Raw genomic sequence first — 21,168 nt, forward strand, 5'->3', positions numbered from 1 at the left:
TTTTCTTGCATGAATTTAGGATAGTGGCAATGTGAGCAAATAGTAAGGGAAGCAAGATATTGTAAGTGAAGATGAAATGTAATTTAAAAGTATTGAGGATGATTCTGTTTATAAATCTAAAGGAATGACAACTTCCTCATCCTCATCCATAAATAAGAACATTTAGAGAAATTCTTCATTACTTGGAATTTGTCTTTTGTTTGAACATTGGACTGGCTACCTTCCCAATCCTTGGTAATCAGAATTCATGTCTAACTTGGGTTAAAATATTTCATGCATCACACCACCTTTTATTGTATCTATTACAGCGTTGAATAATTTTAACATGTTTAGGACATACTAATGAAGGCCTTCAAGGTTGTATATTATTGTACTGCATATCAAATACTTCTTTAATAAATATCAGACACGCCCTATACCACGATAAGATCCAAATGGATACAGGATTTAGACATAAAAAACAATATTGTAAGCAAACTAGAAGATCAAGGAGTAGTTTACCTGTCAGATCTATGGAAAAGGAAGCAGTTTATGACCAAGAAAGAGATAGAGAATATCATTCAAAACAAACTAGATAATATCGGTTACATTAAATTAAAAGGCTTTACATAGACAAAACCACTTGTAACCAAGTTCAAAAGAAATGTAGTAAATTGGGAAACAATTTTTGCAACTAATATTTCTGACAAAGGACTTATTTCTAAAATATACAGAGAACTGAGTCAAATTTTCAAAAAAAAAAACAAAAAACAAGCCATTCCCCAATTGACAAATGGTCAAAGGATATGCAAAGGCAATTTACAAATGAGGAAATCAAAGCAATCCATAGTCATATGAAAAATTGATCCAAATCATTACTGATTAGAGAAATGCAAACTAGAGCACTCTAATATACCACCTCACACCTCTCAGACTGGCCAATATGACCAGAAAGGACAATGATCAATGTTGGAAGGGATGCAGGAACTCTGGGACACTAATACATTGTTAGTGGAGCTGTGAACTCATTTAAAATTTTCTGGAGAGCAATCTGGAACTACACCCAAAGGGCCACAAAAATGTGCATACTCTTTGATCCAGCAATACCACTACTAGGTCTATACCCTGAAGAGAAGATAAAAAAAAAGGTAAAAACATCACTTGTACAAAAATATTTATAGCAGCTCTGTTTGTGGTGGCAAAAAATTGGAAATTAAGTGAATATCCTTCAATTGGGGAATGGATTAACAAACTGTGGTATATGTATGTGATGGAACACTACTGTTCTATTAGAAACCAGGAGGGATGGAAATTCAGGGAAGCCTGGGGGGATTTGCATGAACTGATGCTGAGTGAGATGAGCAGAACCAGAGAAACATTGTACACCCTAACAGCAACATGGGGGCGATGATCAACCTTGATGGATTTACTCATTCCATCAGTGCAACAACTAGGGACAATTTTGGGTTCTCTGCAATGGAGAATACCATCTGTATCCAGAGAAAGAATTATGGACTTTGAACAAAGACCAAAGACTATTAACCTTCAAATTAGAAAAAAAAACCTCACCATTATCTTATTATGTAATTTTACTATCTCATATTTTATTTTTCTTCCTTAAGGATATGATTTCTCTGTCATCACATTCAACTGAGATCAATGTATAACATGGAACCAATGTAAAGACTAACAGAATGCCTTCTGTGGAGGTTGGGGGGAGGGAAGCAAGAATGGGGGGAAAATTGTAAAACTCAAAATAAATAAAATCTTTCTAAATAAATAAATAAACATTAGGGAGCAGAATTATGTTTTCTTACTCATTTCAGTAGGAATAAGTCAAGAGTTTATCTGTTAAAGAAAAGGTATTTGAGAAAGTCTGTTCCTAATTCATTCTTAATTCATTTTTTCACTGTAGTTTGTCAGTTGTTTTAAGTCATGTCCAACTCTCTGTGACCCCATTTTCAGCATCTAGAAGCTAAAAATACATTTAGTTGCTTCAGCTGATGCTTCTAAGTGACCTAGTTCCCAATGCTTTCACCATCTGAGCCACCCCTTGTTCACGCACTGCAGTTTGTCAATGACTTTCCTAAAATAAGGAATCTGACACTAGGTATAGACAGGTCATCACCTCACTTGCTTTTGGAACTGGACTTTTGTTAAATAAGACTAAGAAAGACATCAGCTGCTTTAGCTGCCTCTTGACACACATTGAGTCTATCTTGAATGAACTACTGTGTTGTCGTACATTCTATACATTGATCTATGCAACTGATTTTTTTGAATCCAAGTGTAGGGCTTTACATTTAATATGGATATATGCAATTTTCTTAGATATTTGGGGAATCTTAGAACTGCCATTCATTGTGTTAGCTCTTTCCCAACTTTGTGTCATTTGCAAATCTGATAAGGTCATCTGCACTTCCCATTCATCTTAGATAATTTCCTAACTTAAATAATATTATATCATCTTCTTCTTGTTTATCACTTTTGGGGAAAAGCAAAATCTGTGGGTTTTCCCCAGTCTTCTAGTCTTTCATTCTTTTGGCTAATTTGAAATCACTTGAGTACCCTTAAAAACTGCAATGCCTGGCATAGTGGATAGAGCACTGGCCCTGGAGTCAGGAGGATCTGAGTTAAAATCCAGCCTCACACACTTATTACCTAGCTGTGTGACCTTGGGCAAGTCATTTAACCCCACTGCCTTGTAAAAACTAATAAATAAACAAAAATAAGTAAACAAATAAATAGACCCAAAACTGAATGTCCACAGAACCTGTCTTTAAGACAGACTATGTCTCTCTTCCAACCTCATCTCGGGTGCCACTTCCATTGTAAAGCACTTAGCATAGTGCCTGTCAGATAGTAAGTACTATATAAATGTTAGCCATTATTACTCTCTTACCAGTTTTATCTATTAATGGCCTAGCATAAGACTCATTTTCTCAAAAAAAAATTATTTTTTGCTATTTTATGGTGAGGTACTATTTATAATCTGCTCTCCTACAAAATACATGCAAATGTATTTCACATCGACACTGCCTTTGGTTGTCTTGTCTGTCCATTTGGTAAAATGAGTAATTCTCTGCTAAAAGAGCCAGGTCCTGGTTACTGCTGCTTGTTCTCTGTGCTAATTTTTTCATATTCCTTCAGTTTTCTAGAATCTATTTTCCTTTTTATGATGTCTATAAATGGATCAGGTTTGAGTATTATATACAATGTCTTCACCTTTATCTTTTCTGTAATTTGGCTTTTCTGTTAAATTCTATGCTAAGCAGATAATGATCTGACTGCTGAGATGCTTATTCTGAAATGGCTGCAATTTCTTTAAATAGTTATTCCTTCTGTTAAAATCGACCCCATTTTATACTTTAGGAAATCAGTGGAGTTACCTGTATTCAGCACCCCTGAATCTGTCTACAAAATTTGTTGCTTTGTTCATCCTGAATTCTAAGTCATGTTTTTTTCCATTTCATCTTCCTCATCTGGGACCATGTTGCACCTACATTACTCAACATTAAGACAGATGGATGCTGACAGTTTAGCAGTTTTTGTCATGCTCTGGACAGGTCTTACTGTCTAGGCAATCCTCTTCTTGGTAGTTTGTTTTGTATATTGTGAATAGTGCTAAGCAACATGATCCAGTCAATAATTACAAAACAAATACCAAGACTTTTATTCAACCCTGTGAGGGGAATCTTAGGTCTTCTGGTTTAGAGGGAGGCACAAAGGGTGGATCAGATTTAGTCTACACTAATAGAAAACTATAATAAAGATTACAGGTTAAGAGTAGAAACAGTTCAGTGACTGTCTCCCTACCATCTGAGGACTGTGAGTCTTTGTATTCTCTTCCCCTAGGAGCGGCAGATGATGGGAAGCTAACAAACATTCACAACTATGTGATATAGTGTGGACAAAGTACAGGGTCTGTGTTGAGTCCCCTTTCTGGACTCTTATGTTGAGTCCCTTTCTGTACTCCCTCAGTCTTTCCCCAGGCAAGTGTTAAAGAGGCAGGAGACAAGGAAGATAAGTCCTCCCTTTGTGCACCAAGGTCTCCATTTACTGAACCAAATACCAGTACTTAAATACCTCTCCAGTCTCTAATCCACTCCCACTCGCATGGCACTTAGTAAGATAAGGCTCTAGTGCTCAAGGACACCAGGTGAAGATAATTTACAGTGCTCCCATACACAACAGTCCCTAACAGGTCTGGAGTCAGGAAGATTTGTCAAATCCAGCCTCAGACAATTCCTAGCTGTGTGACCCTAGGCAAGTCACATCATTCTGTGTGCCTCAGTTGCTTATCTATAAAATGAGTGGAGAAGGAAATAGCAAATCACTCTAATATCTCTACCAAGAAAATCTCAAATGGAATCAGGAAGAGTTGAATATGACTGTACCAGGACTGACTGAAGCATACATATATTTGAGTCAGATCACACACAATGACTGTCTGGTGGCTAAACTTGTCAAGATGAGCTTCTCTGGAAGGGACTCATCTGGTCCTCAGCTAACAGATATATTTTAACATTAGGCAGTAATTAAAAACCTTTTAAAGCTTGCTAGATGGTGCCAGAATTTGTGCTCTGATGGCATAGCCTTTAGCATAGCCAGGAAAGAATACAAGAAATAGGATTTGCTTTTTCTCATTTTTATTTTAAAAAAAAAATCCTGAAATAGGTTAAGTTAGCATAGTTATTTCAAATACTTTTTCTCTCATTAGATTTTCTAAACAAAAATTAGCCTAATAGATGAACAAGACATAGAGAACTATAATACAAAATAATGTATAATATTTGTAAAATTTGTATTTGTAAAAATATTTTGTGAAGCTCAAAGGAGAAGATTGTTACTGATGTGATTCAAAGAAAGCTTCAAGAGAAAGGTGTAATTTTAGGGTGGACAAGACTCAATAAGAGATGAAAGGAAAGGAAGACCTTCCAGAAGAAGAAACAACATGAAGGCAGAAGAATGAAAGGTGTACTTAGGAGCTGAAGAGTAACCCAGGTAGGATGGAGTTGTGATATAAGGTATTGAAAAGGTAAAGCATCAACACCAGGTTAGGGTGGACCTTTACTGTCAGATAAAAGAGTTAGAACTTTACTTATAAGGTAGTAATGAGGCACTGGGGATTTTTGAGTTGAGAATGATATGAACAGATTTACACACAGTACAAGCAGTGATATAAAAAAGGATTGGTGGGAAAGTAACTTACTAACCAATTTGGCTTCCTTCTCAGTGAATTCTTTCTTCAGATCATCTTCAGTCTTTTTTAACTGATCTTTTACTACTTGCTGGTTCTTCTTTTCCTGTTCAAGAGCTGACTCCAGGGTATCTAACTTGCCCTGAAGCTCTAGTTTCTGCTGAATCAACAACTGTTTGGCATCCTTTAGATTTGTTATTTCCTGTTAGGAAAAATATAACACAACTAAAAATTTCTAAATGCATCTAGAAATTAACTGTAATTAATAATCTAACCATAATGGAAGGGGAAACTAGGTGGCACAGTGGATAAAGCACTGGAGTCAGGAGGACCTGAGTTCAAATCCAGCCTCAGATACTTGATACTTGCCTAGCTGTGTGACCTTGGATAAGTCACTTAACCTTGATGCCTTAAATAAATAATTTTTTTAAAAAATCTAACAATGATGATAATAATTTATCGTTTTGTTTCAATTTGAGAAGACTGCTTTCCTTTGTTTTCCAGCTTTTTAAATTTACTCTATTGTCAATCCTTCTCCCCCAGCCTTTATCAGAGGAAAAAATATTTTTCTAAGTTACAAAAACTTGGTAGACAATTATAAGGTTATGCATAATGATCCAAAGTAGTTGTCCTTAAGGCAAGATATTTCCAATTTTCTGCTGGATGGAATGAAAAAAAGGTCAGTCTAAAACAAATCATCCAGAAATGGCTTACTAAATGTATATTTTTCAGTTATCCAGAAGTCAACTTCACAAGTATCTCATCTTTTCCTTCAAATGATTATAAATGACATTCTTTCATCAACTCTAAACAAAATCAAAACAAGAGTGTAATCTAAAAAGAATGCCATGTTTTTACCCAAGTGGTCATAAATTAAAGTTACATATAGTAAATAGGCAAAAGCAAAAGGATGTGCTATGCTAGCAAGGATTTTTCCATTGGTTCAAGAGATCACACAGATTTAGAACCAGAAGAGGCCTTGAGAGGACATCTGGTCAAGTCCTCTCATTTTAGGGAAAAGCAAAGTGAAGGAAATGACGTCAATAAGCAGGATTTGGCCATATCTTCCAACTCCAAAGTCAATGCTTTCTTAATTCTTATTTATCTTGGAAAATCTAATAATTTTTCTTGTCTCAAAAAAAAAAAAAAACCCAAACCACACAATAATTCTTATATTTCCCCATTTAACTTTTAATTTCAAAGAAACATCAGTTAAGGAGCATTGTCAGGGTAGTTTGGCAAGCCTGGTATTTGTCCACAAAGACATGCCAAGTCAGAAAACAGACATTCCAACTCACCTTCAGGCTTTCTTGTTTACATGATCCAAGTTCTTCACTCAATTTGCCAATTTCTTTTTCCTGTCTACCCTTAATTTCTTGTAGTTCCAGCAATTTGGACTTCTCATTAGCTAATTCTTTTTCTTTTAGTGACTAGGGAAAAAAAATTTAATAGCAAAGTTAGTCAATTCAGAATCAAATCCTAAAACTTATTTTTTCTTATTCACAAATTTATTTAACTTAGAGGTAACTGAAACATTAAGTCTTCAAAATTATGTCAATAAAATATAAAAGGCTGATCACAAAATGCTGTCTGACCTTCCTAAAGCAATACCTTTCCAAATTAGACATGTCTCTTCTCCTTTTTACATCTCCATTAAGCTCTATAACTTGATGATAGGTCTTTATTTTGATTATGAAAGCAAAAATGTTGGTTTCTTCTCATTTTGTGTGATAGAATATGTATTTTTCTGCCAAGAAAAGAACTAAAAATAAAGGTGGTTTAAAATGACTAATCCATTAAAAGGAAAAGTTGATATTTTCCCATTTATAATTTACCTTATTAAAATTGCAATAGCACTTCCTACTAGAAAATAATAGCTTTATATTTAACTGAGATTTCTAACACAGTTCAGAATGGTTTCCAGGATCCCTTTTTAATCTTGAATATGCAACCCAAAGGGTTAGAGATCAAGTATGAGGGGTAGCTAAAAACATTAGGAATGTTTAGCCTAGAGAGGAGAAGAGATGGAGTTGATACATGTGAAAGCTGTACAATTATTGAGAGGGATTTAGAATGGACAAATGCTCAAGCACACAATCAATTTCAGAAGGTTGATGGATGGATGAAAGCTATAGGGAAGTAGATTTGGGCTTAAATAAGGAAAAATGAAAACCTGAATGATACAAAAATGACCTAGGTAGTAAGTTTCCCTTCCCTTAGCTAAGCATTCTCACATGCAGGAGGCTGTTACTGTAAAAGGGATCCTTACATTGGATGAAACTTAAAAACCTCAAGGATCCCTTTCAACATCAAATCTCCAGTTTTAGGAGAAAAACAGAAAAGAGGTACCTTGTCTTTTTGCAAAGACTGTAGTGTTTTGCTCTGCTCTTGCAACTGCTGCTCTTTTTTGGATACATCTTGCTCTAAAGAGGTCTTGGAAGTCTTAAGTTCTTGAATCATTTTATTCTGATTTCCAAGTTGATTCCGGTTTGCAATCAAGTCCTCCTGAGCCAGAGAGAGTTTTTCTTCTACAGACTAAGAAAAAAAAATTATAAACACTAGTTAACAAACACTGAAAAACACAAATACTTCCTACTATACTTAAACCAAAACATGTAAGAGAAAGAATTCTCAATTAGGTTGCCTTGCTCAATAAAAACAAAAATGAGATCTGCAATACTAAGTTTTTAAGTTTTATGTATGAAAGAAATTTCATCTATGGAAACAATTAACTAGACAATATACTCAGCACTCTTCAATATATTCAGGACTCTCTGAAGTGCTTTGGGGGAATATAGAAGTAGTCTTTGTTCTCAAAGAATCTAAAATTATGTTGGAGAGACAAAGGTAAAGCATAGGAAATAACGATCATAAAATTATATTAACGGCTAGTTTAGGAACTTAATTGTGAGATTCAGGCTAATGCTGGAGGACTTAGAATAAACCTTAAAAATAACAGAAACTTTTACAAAAGGAGGAGGTGGCTATAAGTCAATACAAGGTTACAAAGAAAAAAGAAGAAAAAGCAGGCGAATAAAAGATGAAGGGAGAGGATGGAAAAAATATTATTCTTTTCAATATCTGGCTAAGGATCCGGGTGCTAGCTGGTTCTCCTTGCCAAAGAGACTAGGCCTGGCACTAGGCAGACTATTGCCCTCTAGCTGAGAATCCTATTGGCATAAGGAGTATGAAATGATAGGTACTTAATGTCAGTCACAAAATGTTCCAAGGTTTAGTGTTATGAAGTCACACTGGGACATATAGTGCACATAAATATACAAGACCAAGGGGCGGCTAGGTGGTGTAGTGAATAGAGCACTGGCCTTGAAGTCAGGAGTACCTGGGTTCAAATCCGACCTCAGACACTTAATAATTACTGAGATGTGTGGCCTTGGGCAAGCCACTTAACCACACTGCCTTGAAAAAAATCTAATAAATAGATAGATAAATAGATAAATCAATAAATATACAAGACCAAGAGCCATTTCTCATAAGGCTGATCAAAGGAAATGAACAAATAATTTTCAAGAGCAGAAATGCAAAACTATCAACAATCATATTAAAGATTGTACCCAAATCACTAACAGGAGAAATGCATAGTGAGATTTCTAGTAAACACTCAAATTAGCAAAGATGACAAAGTGAAAATGGGTCAATGCTGAAGAGGTTACAGAAAGACAGGCACATAGTTTGGAGAGGATTTGGATCAATCATGCTGTGAAAACAATTGTGGGATTATGTAAAAAATCATTTTGACTGTTCATACTCTTTGACCCAAAGATTCTACTGCTAGGAATCTAAATCATGGAAGTTAAAGACAGCAAGACTGATCCTGCATATAGCAAAGCATTTATAATTTATGACAAAAAAAAATTGTAAAAACAATTTTTTCTGGTAGCAAAAAAACAGAAATGTGGGTACCTATGCCAAAAAAAATGGCTGAATAAATTATTGTTAAAGAATTCTAGTTCTGGAGCTAAGGGACCTAAGAAACCATCCCACCCAACCCCTTCATGTTACAATTGAGGACAGTCATCATTGACTGGAACAGAATGTCACCGAGGGCGAGAGACTGTTTTGTTTGGGCCTTGCATCCCCAGCACTTAATGCAGGAGGAGTTTTATGAAATGCTTATTGAAGGAAATGATGTCACAGTAAATGAGGAAAGAATATGAAGAATCCCAAGAAATACTGCAAGATAGGAGAACTGATGCAAATCCATATGATCTCTGGGTTAAATTTGGAAATTACTAAGGTCATTTAAAAATTACTTGATTAGGGGCACCTAAGTGGCACAGTGAATAGAGCACCGGCCCTGGAGTCAGAAGATCCTGAGTTCAAATCCGGCCTCAGACACTTACTAATTACCTAGCTGTGTGGCCTTGGGCAAGTCACTTGACCCTATTGCCTTGCATAAAAACTAAAAAAAAAAATAAAATTACCGGTTTAGTCTGTTTTCTTCCAGTAATTTCTTTTTAGGTTTGTTTTTTTTTTGCAAGGCAAATGGGGTTAAGTGGCTTGCCCAAGGCCACAGAGCTAGGTAATTATTAAGTGTCTGAGACTGGATTTGAACCCAGGTACTCCTGACTCCAGGGCCGGTGCTTTATCCACTGCGCCACCTAGCCGCCCCAGTAATTTCTTTAAAATAAAAAATCATCCTCTCAAATTGTTCATTTTTATAAAAAACACCCATAAAGTACACCTAACCTAACATTTTAAAGTAAACTTTTGTTAAGGTGTTTTCCCTTCTTTTCTTAAGTCATGCTGTTCAGTGTCTGATGGCAGGAAACTGAACAGAGATGGTCCTCAGAGTCTCATAATTCTCCCACAGCTACCTTTCTTTGCACTTGCTCACATACATAATCAAAGTGCAGTGCTTTTAGTGAGAGCTCATTTCTATTTTTCCTTCACCAAGGACGGATTCTAAAAGACATTCCAGATTTCCTGAACATTCCAGCAGGTGGTGCTAAAGCACAGCTGAATTCTGACCCTTCCCCAGGCCTCCCAGAGATTATGCTGGTCAGTCCCTCCCATCAATCTGCCCAACCACTCACCACCTCACTCATTTCAAACAGAGAGAAGTCAAGAAGAGCTCCCCTGTGGGGGACTTTCTGTGAAATGCATCATCTGACTTCAGCCGGCTTGCTTCTCTCAGACTCAATTCTAATATCTACACTTCACCATTTTTTTCTTTGACAAATTATCAACCTTAAACTTTCTCAAAAAGCCTTCCAATTACTTTACAATGTCATTTAAATGTCATTCACATGTAAAGCAGAGGACAAATGGGCAGACTTGAATCTGAATCTTAACTTGGGCTCAGTGGCTGAAAGATGTTCTTCTGTTGTGTCTGACTCTTTGCCATCCCTTGGACCATGGTATCCATGGGGCTAACTTGGCCAGAACGCTGGAATTTCTGGCCACTTCCTCCACCACAAAAGTGATGTGACTTGCCCAGGTTCACACACCACTGATAGTGCCGGAGGTCTTCCTGACTCCATGAGCTGAATCACCCCCAGGCAAATCATTTCAAGTCTGTCAACCTCAGTTTTGCTGTCTATGACACAGATGATAATAAGCACCTACCTCAAAGACTGTTGAGGGAAATAAATGAGACAGTATATGCCACAACACTTTCTAACCTTAAAGAACATATAAAGTATAGCTATCATTATCATTAGCTTACATAATTCACTCCATGGATTTTATACACTAATAAAGTCTTTATCATAATAATACATTAAGAGATAGGGTAGAGGGGTAGAGCCAAGATGGCAGAGTGCAAGCAGGAAATGCCGGCAGTTCTCCCCGCAGACCACTCCAAATATACCTCTGAATAATGACTGTAACCAATCTCTAGAGTAGTGGAACCCACAGAAAGACTGAGTGAAACAATTTCCCAGTCCAAGACACTTGGAAGATCTGCAGGAAAGGTCTGTTACACCAGGGTTGGAAAGGATGGCAGCACAGCCTGGGTCACAGTAAACTGGATCAGCATTCAGGAAGAGCCTGTGGGGCACCTGGGTCTCTGGGGGCACCTGGGTCCAAAGCAGCTGGACCTATCAGTCCAGTGATTGCCAGGGACAACCTGGGAGGGCAGCAGAAAAGGTCTGCCACACCAGAGTGAGTGCAGAGCCCAATCCAGAGCAAGCATCAGCGCAGACCCGACCCCTGGGGATCAGAAGCTGGTCTAGGAATTACCTGGCAGCTGCTTCCAGAGTGCTTAGTCCACAGGTGGTAGGAGGGGTTGGGGGAGACTTCAGAGGACTCTCTTCTAGTCCTAAAGCAAAACTCTGTTACTTTGTCCACACTCAGATCCAGGTCACAGTGGGGTGGGGGTGGGGGGGACCCAGGGGGCATACCACTACAGAGGAGCAGGGACCCCCCCCCAGATGGCTCCAGAGCAGAGGGGAGTGCTTATGATTATCCTCAGACCAGAGCACAGGCCAGAAGAGTGGTCAGAGTCTCTCAGAAGACACTGGAGGAAAGGAGGCCCTGGAGGTTCGCTAAGACCCTCAAAAGCTTGGCATAGTGCATCCTCCACCTGGGAGCATAGCCCCACCTTAAGCAAGACCCACCTTAAAATCAGTTCACAGACTGGGAAAAAGCAGAATTGGCCAGATGGAAAAGGAGATTTAAAAAAACTCTCTAAAGAAAGTAATTCCTTCAAATGTAGAATGGAACTAAGGGAAATTGATATGACTGTGATAAATCAAGAAACAATAAAGCAAAACCAAAGGAATGAATAAACTAAAATAAGATGAACTATCTCATAGGAAAAACAGCAGACTTGGAAAACTAGATTTTTCAAGAAATTCTCCAGGAAAATTGCCCTGAGATCCTAGAAGCAGAGGGTAAAATAGAAATTGAGAGAATCCACCAATCACTTCCTGAGATCCCAAAATGAAAACTGCCAGAAATATTATAGCCAAATTCCAGAACTCCCAAGTCAAAGAGAAAATATTACAAGCAGTCAGAAAGAAACAATTCAAATATTGTAGAGCTACAGTCAGGATAAGAGAAGATTTAGTAGCTTCTACATTAATGGCTTATAAGACTTGGAATATGATATTTCGGAAGACAGATCTTGGATTACAACTGAGAATCAACTACCCAGCAAAACTGAATATATTCTTTCAGGGTAACAGATGGACATTCAATGAAGTAGGGTTTTTAAAAAAAATTTTATTTAAGGCAATAGGTTTAAGTGACTTGCCCAAGGTCACACAACTGGGCAATTATTAAGAGTCTGAAGTCTATTTTGAACTCAGATCCTCCTAACTCCAGAACCAGTGCTCTATCCACTGTGTCACCTAGCTGCCCCAAAGTAGAGGACTTTCAAACTTTCCTGATGAAATGACCAGAGCTGAACAGAAAGTTTGATCTCCAAGAACTGGACTCAGGTGAATCATAGAGAGGGTGGACGGGAAGGGCTCATTATGAAGGATTTAATGATGCTGAACTACTTGTATGCCTGCAGGGGAAGAAGATACTGATACTCATATAAACTTCTTCATTTATTAGGGTAGTTAGAAGGAGCAAATATAGACAAGGCACAGGAGGGAGCTGAATATGAAGATTTGGTGTATTATAAAGATGTAGTTAATGGGGAAAAAAGGCATGAACTGGGAGAAAGGAAAAGGAGAGGTATAATGAGTTATTTTACATAAAAAAGACAAGAAAAAGCTTTTGAAATGGAGTGGAAGGGGGGGAGGGTGAGGGGGAATGAGTGAGCCTTCACTCTCATAGGCAGTGGCTCAGAGAGGGAATAACATACATACTCAATTGGGTATAGAAATCTATCTTACCCTAGAGGAAAATAGGAGAGGAGGGTGGTATAGAAGATAGAAGAGAGGGAAGATGATGGGAAAAGGTAGTCAGATACAACACATTTCTGTGAAGGGACAGGGTGAAAGGAGAGAGAAAAGAATAAACAGGCGTAGGGAAGAATAGGATGGAGGGAAATACAGCTAGTACTAGTAGCTGTGGAAAAAAATATTGAAACAATTTCTCTCATGGACTTATGATAAAGAATGAGATCCATTCCCAAAGACAGAATTCATGGTCTCTGAATACAGACTGAAGCACACTTTTTTTCTCTCTCACTTTATTTCTCTTGAAATTTCTCTTTTTTGTGTATAGGGGTTATATTTACTTTTACAAGACTTCTGTAGAAATATGAAAAAAGAGAGGGTCTTTTCTGTTTGTGTCCATGATTTTGACACTGAACATTTATAAAAAGCCATTTGAATTCTCATAAAATATTAGAGCTCAGATGTCTGACTTAAATCATAGAACATCCTAGTATAAAACTAAATTTACAACTATAATAGAAATTTCCTGGTCCTGGTAACAAGTATTTAGAAGCATTATCTCTGAAATGCTGTCAAATTATGGAGCTATGGGCGACTAGGTGGCGCAGTGGATAGAGCACTGGCCCTGGAGTCAAAAGTACCTGGGTTCAAATCCAGTCTCAGACACTTAATAATTACCTAGTTGTGTGACCTTGGGCAAGCCACTTAACCCCATTTTCCTTGCCAACCCCCCCCCAAAAAAACAAAACAAAAATAAATTTTTTAAAAAAATTATGGAGCTATAAGGATTCCAAAGAATGAGCAACTAAGTCATGCAAAATGACAATGAAGTATCAACCATGGAGATGCCAAGTCTGAAGTCACAAAGACCTGAGTTCAAATCCAGTCTTCCACACCTATTGTGTGATCCTGGGCAAGTCACTTAAGCTTTGCCTCAGTTTCCTCTTCAGTAAAATGGGAATAATAATAGCACATCCCTCCTGGGATTGTTATGAAAATCAAATGAGACTTCTGTAAAGGATCCATAAATTCAGTAATGTGAGTTTCTCCCTCCATCCACAAAGAATGGATGCTCCTTTAGGCTTGCAAAGATGGTATTTACATAACCCAGGAATGAGCCTTTCTCCACTTAGCTTGTCTGATCCTAAGATGAGACACACAGGCCATTATTGAGCCATGACTGAAACATTCCTGGATTGGTAGGACCACCAGAGCCCTCCAGAAATCAGCCTCCCTCCCCCCAGTAAGGCCTAAGGAAAAGACTATAATCAAGGTTTACTTTTCAGTAAAAGTGTTCCTTATCAGATGAAGCATTTGCATCAATAAGTTCCATCACTGATCTTTTTTTTTCCAAGTACAATATTTCTGGTCTATTATTACTGTTTTAGTCCAAAACAATTTGTATAAGATATTTTGGGAGTTAACTCCCAAAACCTTCTTCTGTGCCTCATAATGCTTTTCAAAGTTATGCCAACAAAATGAGCTCAATCAAGTTCTTCCAAACTGGTGATGATTTGAATATAGTTCTGGCAACATTTTTTCCAAGGACTGTCATAGCCAAGGTTAGAGAAGTTCCCCACTCACAGGCTGCTACTTAATGATAAATGATTTGGCCATGGCAAGCTAAAAGATAAAATACTTCCAATATAAAATGGCCCTCAGAACTGTGTAGCCCCTTCAAGTGGCCAAGGATGGTGGCAACATGGCAGAGGGGGAGCTGAGGGTGCTAAGAATCATGGCTTTTCGATTAGCTACAAACATTAATTTAGCTATCAATACTTTCCATGTGAGGTATTGTCCAGTGATCAATGGGTAAACATGCCTCTCAAAGAACAGTGAGAGCAATCTTGACATTTATAACATAAACAAAATCAGAATACAAAAGCTGCTATTAAATAGAAGGACAGTTCACAGATTAATCTTAGCATGGTAAACATTATAGTAGAAACAGTGTAGGATAAGAGAAAGAGCCTGACTCTGAGTCTTACTACCCATGTGTGAACTTGGACAAGTCTCTGAACTTCCCAAGGCAGCTCTGGAGCCATGAGCCCAAGACATATTGAAGTGGATTTTAAAACTGTCCACATTGCATGGGACATTCTGTTAGTTTATGTTGAAGGTTACTTGATAAGAATTTTCAAGAATCTCTGTGTGAATAATGTATACTAACATTTGTTGCAGAAGGAGCAGAGAAGTTCTAAGAAGGGCATGACAAGAGTATCCAAATCAACTGAATCAGTTCTCATGATTTCAATGCAAAGGTGAAAATAGAGAAAGTAATGAAAAACTGTTGGGAAAACTTGGCTCAGGAGTAAAAAATCAAAGGTCAAAGACAAGTACATTATACAGAATTCTCACACCTGTAAATCATAAATATTTTATTTGAAAAGAGAATCCTAAGTCCCTGGACACAGAGAACATCATAAAAAAAACTTGCTTGATCATACTTCAATAGAACAAAATAACTGGATCTACACAGGGGTAAGGAAGGTGAGACAGATGGTTATACACCAATCAACAATATTCCAATGGTCAAAATAAGGCATTATTATATCACTGCAATAAACCATTTATTAAACAAGATTTACAGGCAATAATCTGGGTGTGGATGACAAATAAAACTAAATTTACTGGCATCAATCACAGTAGTCAAATCCAATTATTCTACATTTATTTCCCTAGTTAAATTATCTTCTTTCAATGCTTAATCAACATTAAGAATTCAGCTCCATTAGCCTTCCCACTGGTCCTCACACACAATATCCCAGTTTCCACTTCTCCGCCTTGTCATTGGTGGTACCCATGCCAGGAATACTTTTCTTCCCCTGTTCCTTAGAATCCTTCATTTCCTCCAAAGCTCAGCCCAGAAGTCACCTCCTACATAAAACTTTTCTTGATCTCTCCAGCTACTAGTACCAATTCTCTCCCTGAAATTACACTGAATTTCTTTGCATATCATTCCTGAGGGTAGAGATTCTCTCAGGGATTGTTCCATTGTCTTTGTATCCCTAATAATTGACAAACACTAGGTGTAGTTTTTGTGGTATGTACTTCTAATTACTACTATAGAGCTACTTACCTATTCTAAATTGTTGAGCAATCTGAAAATTGTATATCTTAACACCACCTGTCAATTAGGAATTGTCTCTTAAAAAACAATATCAATTGCTATAGATTTTGAATGTCAAACTTCTGTCAAGAGACAGTCAGTATCACTGGTATTTTTATAGAAATTTGGTGTTAAACAATTGAGATCACCTTTTGTGTTTTGTTTCCTTTGTTATTAATGTGACGGTTTATAGTTGTTCTAACACTGAACTATCCTTGCATTTTTTATTTTCCAAAAGGGATCCATAATCATGTAAGAGTTTCACCTAAAAACCACACGGTTGGGGGGGGGGGTGGCAGCTAGTTGGCACATTGGATCGAGCACTGGCCCTGGAGTCAGAAGAACCTGATTCAAATCTGGCCTCAGGTACTTCATAATTGCTTGTGTATATGACCTTTGGCAAGTCACTCAATGCCATTACCTTAAATAAATAAAAATAAATAAATAAAAATCACATAGATCTTACTTTAATCAACAAATAAACATATTACATAATAGATCTGCCATTCTAGTCTTAAAAAATTTTAGCCATTAATGAACATTACTGAAAAACTAAATTTAATCATTAATTGTAATCATACACAAACAATGGATTTGTGTATACTTTTATAGTACAACACTTCTTCCAGAATCATTGTGACATTTTTTGCTTGTATTTTCTCCCATAAAAAAATTCTAAGTGTCTTGAGATGCCTATATCTTGGTTGTTTTATTTCTCCTCTTGCACTTCACATGTTTTGCACATAGTAGGCACAAATTGATATGCAGTTACAAGAAAAACCACTTTAAATCAATTATCTTTGCTCCAAATATAACGTTCTCTTCCAAATTTTCCTATTGCCAAAGGTGCCACTTTTCTTTCAGTCACCCAGGTTTGAAATCTTGAAATGATCATTCTTCCACACTCTCCCCTGCCATATGGAATCAATTACTAAGTCTTGTAGATTCTCCTTCCAAAACATCCATCCCAGCCATCTGCTCCCTTCCCCAGTTATATGCTTCATCCCCTTCTATTTGGATTACTACAATACTCTCCTAAAGTCTCCTCAAACTTCACCACATGCCACAGATGCGCCTAAATAGAGGTCTGACCAAGTCTTTCCCCAGTTCAAAAGACTCCAGTAACTCTCTGTTACCTCAAGAATAAATTCTAAAATCCTGTTTGGCCATTTAAAATGAGGCCCAAGTCTATCTTTTCAGGTTTCTATTTTACTCCACTCTATATATTCTAACCAAACTAGTCTACCCTCTCTTCCTCATACAAAAGGTCCATCTTCCATCTCTGGGCTCTTGTATACATAAGGAATATGCTGCCCCTTCAAGTCTTGGTGGAATCCCTTAGCTTCTTTTAAAATTCAGTTCAAATGTCCAATCCTACAGAAAGCCCTTCCTGATCTCCCAACTGTTCATTGTACCCCATCCAAAAGGGTACGTTTACATACAACACACACACACACACACACACACAAATACTTTCTATATACATATATTTTGTGATTCACTCTAAAAGTACATATTATTTTCCTCAACAGAACATAGGCTCCTAGATGACAGGGAGGACTATTTTCTTCCTCTCGGTGCCTAGCATTTTTATTTAAAAGATGAAGGCTTGTTTAATGAGCTAATCTCTATTGAATTCACCTCACAGATTTACTGTACCTTGAGATCTTGCCTTGTTGCCAGCAGCTCCGATTCTTTCCCATACAAATCAGACTGAAGTTGTTGGAGGTTTTCCTGACTCTTTTCATATGTGTTCTGCAATGCTGAGAGTTTGTCTCTCTCTGCTGCAAGGTCCTGGGATGACAGCGTTATCTGATGCTTAAGTTTATTCTCAAGCTCTGTCTGAAACACATAAATAGTGGCTTAACAAATACAAATCAGAAAAATAATAACAAAATTGTTGAACTCTATTGAGTGATTTAAGAAAATAACAGAGTGCAGCTTTGTGTTACAAAATTCTACTTCTTTCCAAAAAGAATTTCAGATTGGACCATAATTTTATCACACCAATGAAAAAAACACCAAAAAATCTTTTTTCCTACTTATTTTAAAGTGATGAACAAAAATATCAAAAATAAAAAAACCAGTTCAAAAATAAACTGTTTTTTTCATATTTGAGAATAAATAATTTGTAAAGTTATAGTAGCCTCTGAAGTCAGAGGATCCAATTTTAAAACCTCCCATTTAAACTTACTTCTATATCCTAGGTTAGTCGCTCTACCCTCTCTGGACCTGAATTTCCTCTGTAAAGATCACTGGCCAACTATGATTCTGAGTGATCCAACAAGTTGATTTATGATTAAGATATAAAGACTAATGGGGGTGGCTAGGTGGCATAGTGGATAGAGCACCGGGCCTGGAGTCAGGAGTATCTGAGTTCAAATCTGGCCTCAGACACTTAATAATGACCTAGCTGTGTGGCCTTGGGCAAGCCACTTAACCCCATTTGTCTTGCAAAATCCTTAAAAAAAAAAAAAAAGATATAAAGACCAATCTCCTATAAGTGACTAATAAATTTATCTCTGCTACAGAGTAGAAGCTAGAGTTAATTTGAAATAATGTTGTGGGTCAAAATATGGAAAATGTTATGAAAGGTTTATTTTTTTAGATAGTACTTTCAGATTAATGGTACTTAAATTAGGAATTTTTAACTTTTTTCTCTCAAGATATACACCTTCTCTTTGGCAGTATAGTGAAGCCTTTGGGTCCCTTCTTATAATATCTTTAAATGCATAAAATAAAATACATGTAAATATAAAGAAAATAAAAGGTTAATGAAAATAAAGATGCAATTTTTTTTCCATCTGAGTTCAGATACCCTATTCATGGATCCCATGAATTAGTAAACCCTGACTTAAATCATCTCAGGCAAATGACAATTTAAGCCATCAACACTCACACAAGCTCCCTAATTCACCATCATGAAACTTGTAGATGGGACCTGCCTCACTCATACCATACTTTAGCTCTGTCCTCTTTTTATATGGTACTCAGAGTTATAGAGCAGTAGTATACTCCCTGAAAGTATTCATGTATTTAGACACTACTGTTAAACTGTATTTTGGAATTAATTTTCTTCATCACGCTTGATGACGCTGATCTTTTCTCCCTGATCTTGTTCTCAAGTCCTTCTTCCAAGTTTTTCATTTAAAGTCTCTAAAACTATAGAGACACCAAGCAGTGAGGATCAGAAAGAATGACAGCATTACAATAGAGTCCCCATATTATACACTTGTTTTTATGGATTATAAAGTTGTCCATTTTACAAATTTGGACCCATATTTCTGATAAACCACTGGTTTGTTATTTCCTATATTTTGAAAAGCATCTATTTCTTCCCAAAGTAGATCTGCCTACCCAAAGTAGATAAATCTACACTTATCCTTATTGAATTCCTATCTGTTCCAAACTTCTTTTCTAATTTCCCAAGGTCATTTTAAAATTGGATTTCTTTATGCAAAGGCTAGCTATTCCCCTACCTCAGGCAAAATCATTTATAATAAGGTGAACATACTATTTATTCCAACATCCAATTCACTGATAAAAATGTGAGCTAACAGCAATAAATATTCTCTTCAATCTAAAAATTCTGGAGTAGACTATCTTAAATAACAAGATTATACTCATTAGCCAAAGTTTTGAAAGAAATGTCTCAAGAAAAAAAAAAACTGATAATAAATTATCTTTCTTACACATAACCAGTGGAGCTACAGTCATATATCAAGAGGGAAAAAATATAAAGAACAATTTGTGCTAAATTTTTAAAAAACTATAATTCAAAACCTAAATTAAAGCAGATTTTGATAAGTATACTGTCTTTTATCATTAATCACATTTATGCTATAAAGTGGTTTTATTTTGATTTCATCTTAGTGAATTTTTAATACATAAAACATTCTATCTATTTCTAAGCAGTAGTAATGTTAATTCAGTATCTTCCCTTAAAAAAGTATATTTGCATAAATAAAAATAGCTACATCACCAAAGCACAGAGAATTTCAATCAAGGAAAGATCCCAAATAAATCTTTATAATGAAGATGGCTCTCAGTACATACAAACAATAGAAGATATAGAAGAACAAAAAGGAGGGGAAAGAAAGATTCTGCAGTAGTGCTTAGAAATCAATTTAAATTAGATCACAAATCCTGAATGAATGTTCCTTAGAGTTACACTTAAAATAGAAAAAGTTTCTTTAAATTATATGAAACCTGACACTAGTCATTTCCAAATGTTATTTCATTTATGGGTCTAATTTTTTCATATTTCCACTTAGAAGAATGCTTTTCTAAAAATTCTTAATTCAATTTCTAACATACTAGGAATATCTAATATTGCTTTAGCTGAAATTAAATTCAATGTTCAATGAAGCACCAATTGTGTACAGAGAATTATGGGAAAAAGAAAAGGTCAAATAAACAATCCCTGCTCTGTAAGGGTTTAAATATAGTACAGAAAAGATTGGAGGAATATAAATAATGACAAAGAGCTTTAGGATAAATATATGCGTACACTGAAAAAGAAGACTAAGTCTAGTTAGGGATCAGTGGCTAGAGAAGCCTTTGTCAAATTAGAAATAATAAGCAAAATTTCAAAAGGTAGACATGGAGAGGAATAGACTCCAGACATAAGGAAGGTGAGAAAATAAGATAGGGGGAGAAATGAAGGCAGGGAGGCAAGGGATTCAAGAGCAAGGAGCCTGCAAGTAGCCTCCAGCAAGTGACATGGACTATGATAGACTCAGCTCCACTCAGCAACACAGCAATCAGAGACAATTCTAAAAGACTTCTGATAGAAAATTCCATCCACATCCAGAGAAAGAACTATGGATACTGAATGTAGATCAAAGCATAGCATTTTCACTTTTTAAAATGATTTTTGCTTTTTTCTTCTCACAGTTTGTCCCTTTATTCAGATTCTTCTTTCACAGTGTGACAAATATGAAAATGTGTGCAACATGATTGAGCATATATAATCTATATCAGATTACTTGCTATCCTGGGGGTGAGGGAAGGGTAGAAGAGAGGAAACTTTACAAAAATTAATGTTGAAAGTTATCTTTAAATAT

At 36.5% G+C, this 21,168-nt stretch overlaps 1 protein-coding gene across 2 annotated transcripts in view; it reads right to left on the reverse strand.

The window, feature by feature from the left end:
• Positions 1-21,168, reverse strand: part of EEA1 (early endosome antigen 1) — a 125,600-nt gene that overhangs the window by 9,944 nt on the left and 94,488 nt on the right. For both annotated transcript variants that reach the window (XM_074226571.1, XM_074226570.1), the window contains 4 exons: positions 17,762-17,944; positions 7,529-7,714; positions 6,478-6,609; positions 5,196-5,381 (listed from right to left, as the gene is read on the reverse strand). In XM_074226571.1, the coding sequence (XP_074082672.1) occupies positions 5,196-5,381; positions 6,478-6,609; positions 7,529-7,714; positions 17,762-17,944 (687 nt within the window). The remainder of the gene's footprint in view (positions 1-5,195; positions 5,382-6,477; positions 6,610-7,528; positions 7,715-17,761; positions 17,945-21,168) is intronic.

The sequence above is a fragment of the Macrotis lagotis genome, chromosome 2, assembly GCF_037893015.1.
Source record: "Macrotis lagotis isolate mMagLag1 chromosome 2, bilby.v1.9.chrom.fasta, whole genome shotgun sequence".
In the NCBI taxonomy this organism is placed as follows: domain Eukaryota; kingdom Metazoa; phylum Chordata; class Mammalia; order Peramelemorphia; family Peramelidae; genus Macrotis; species Macrotis lagotis.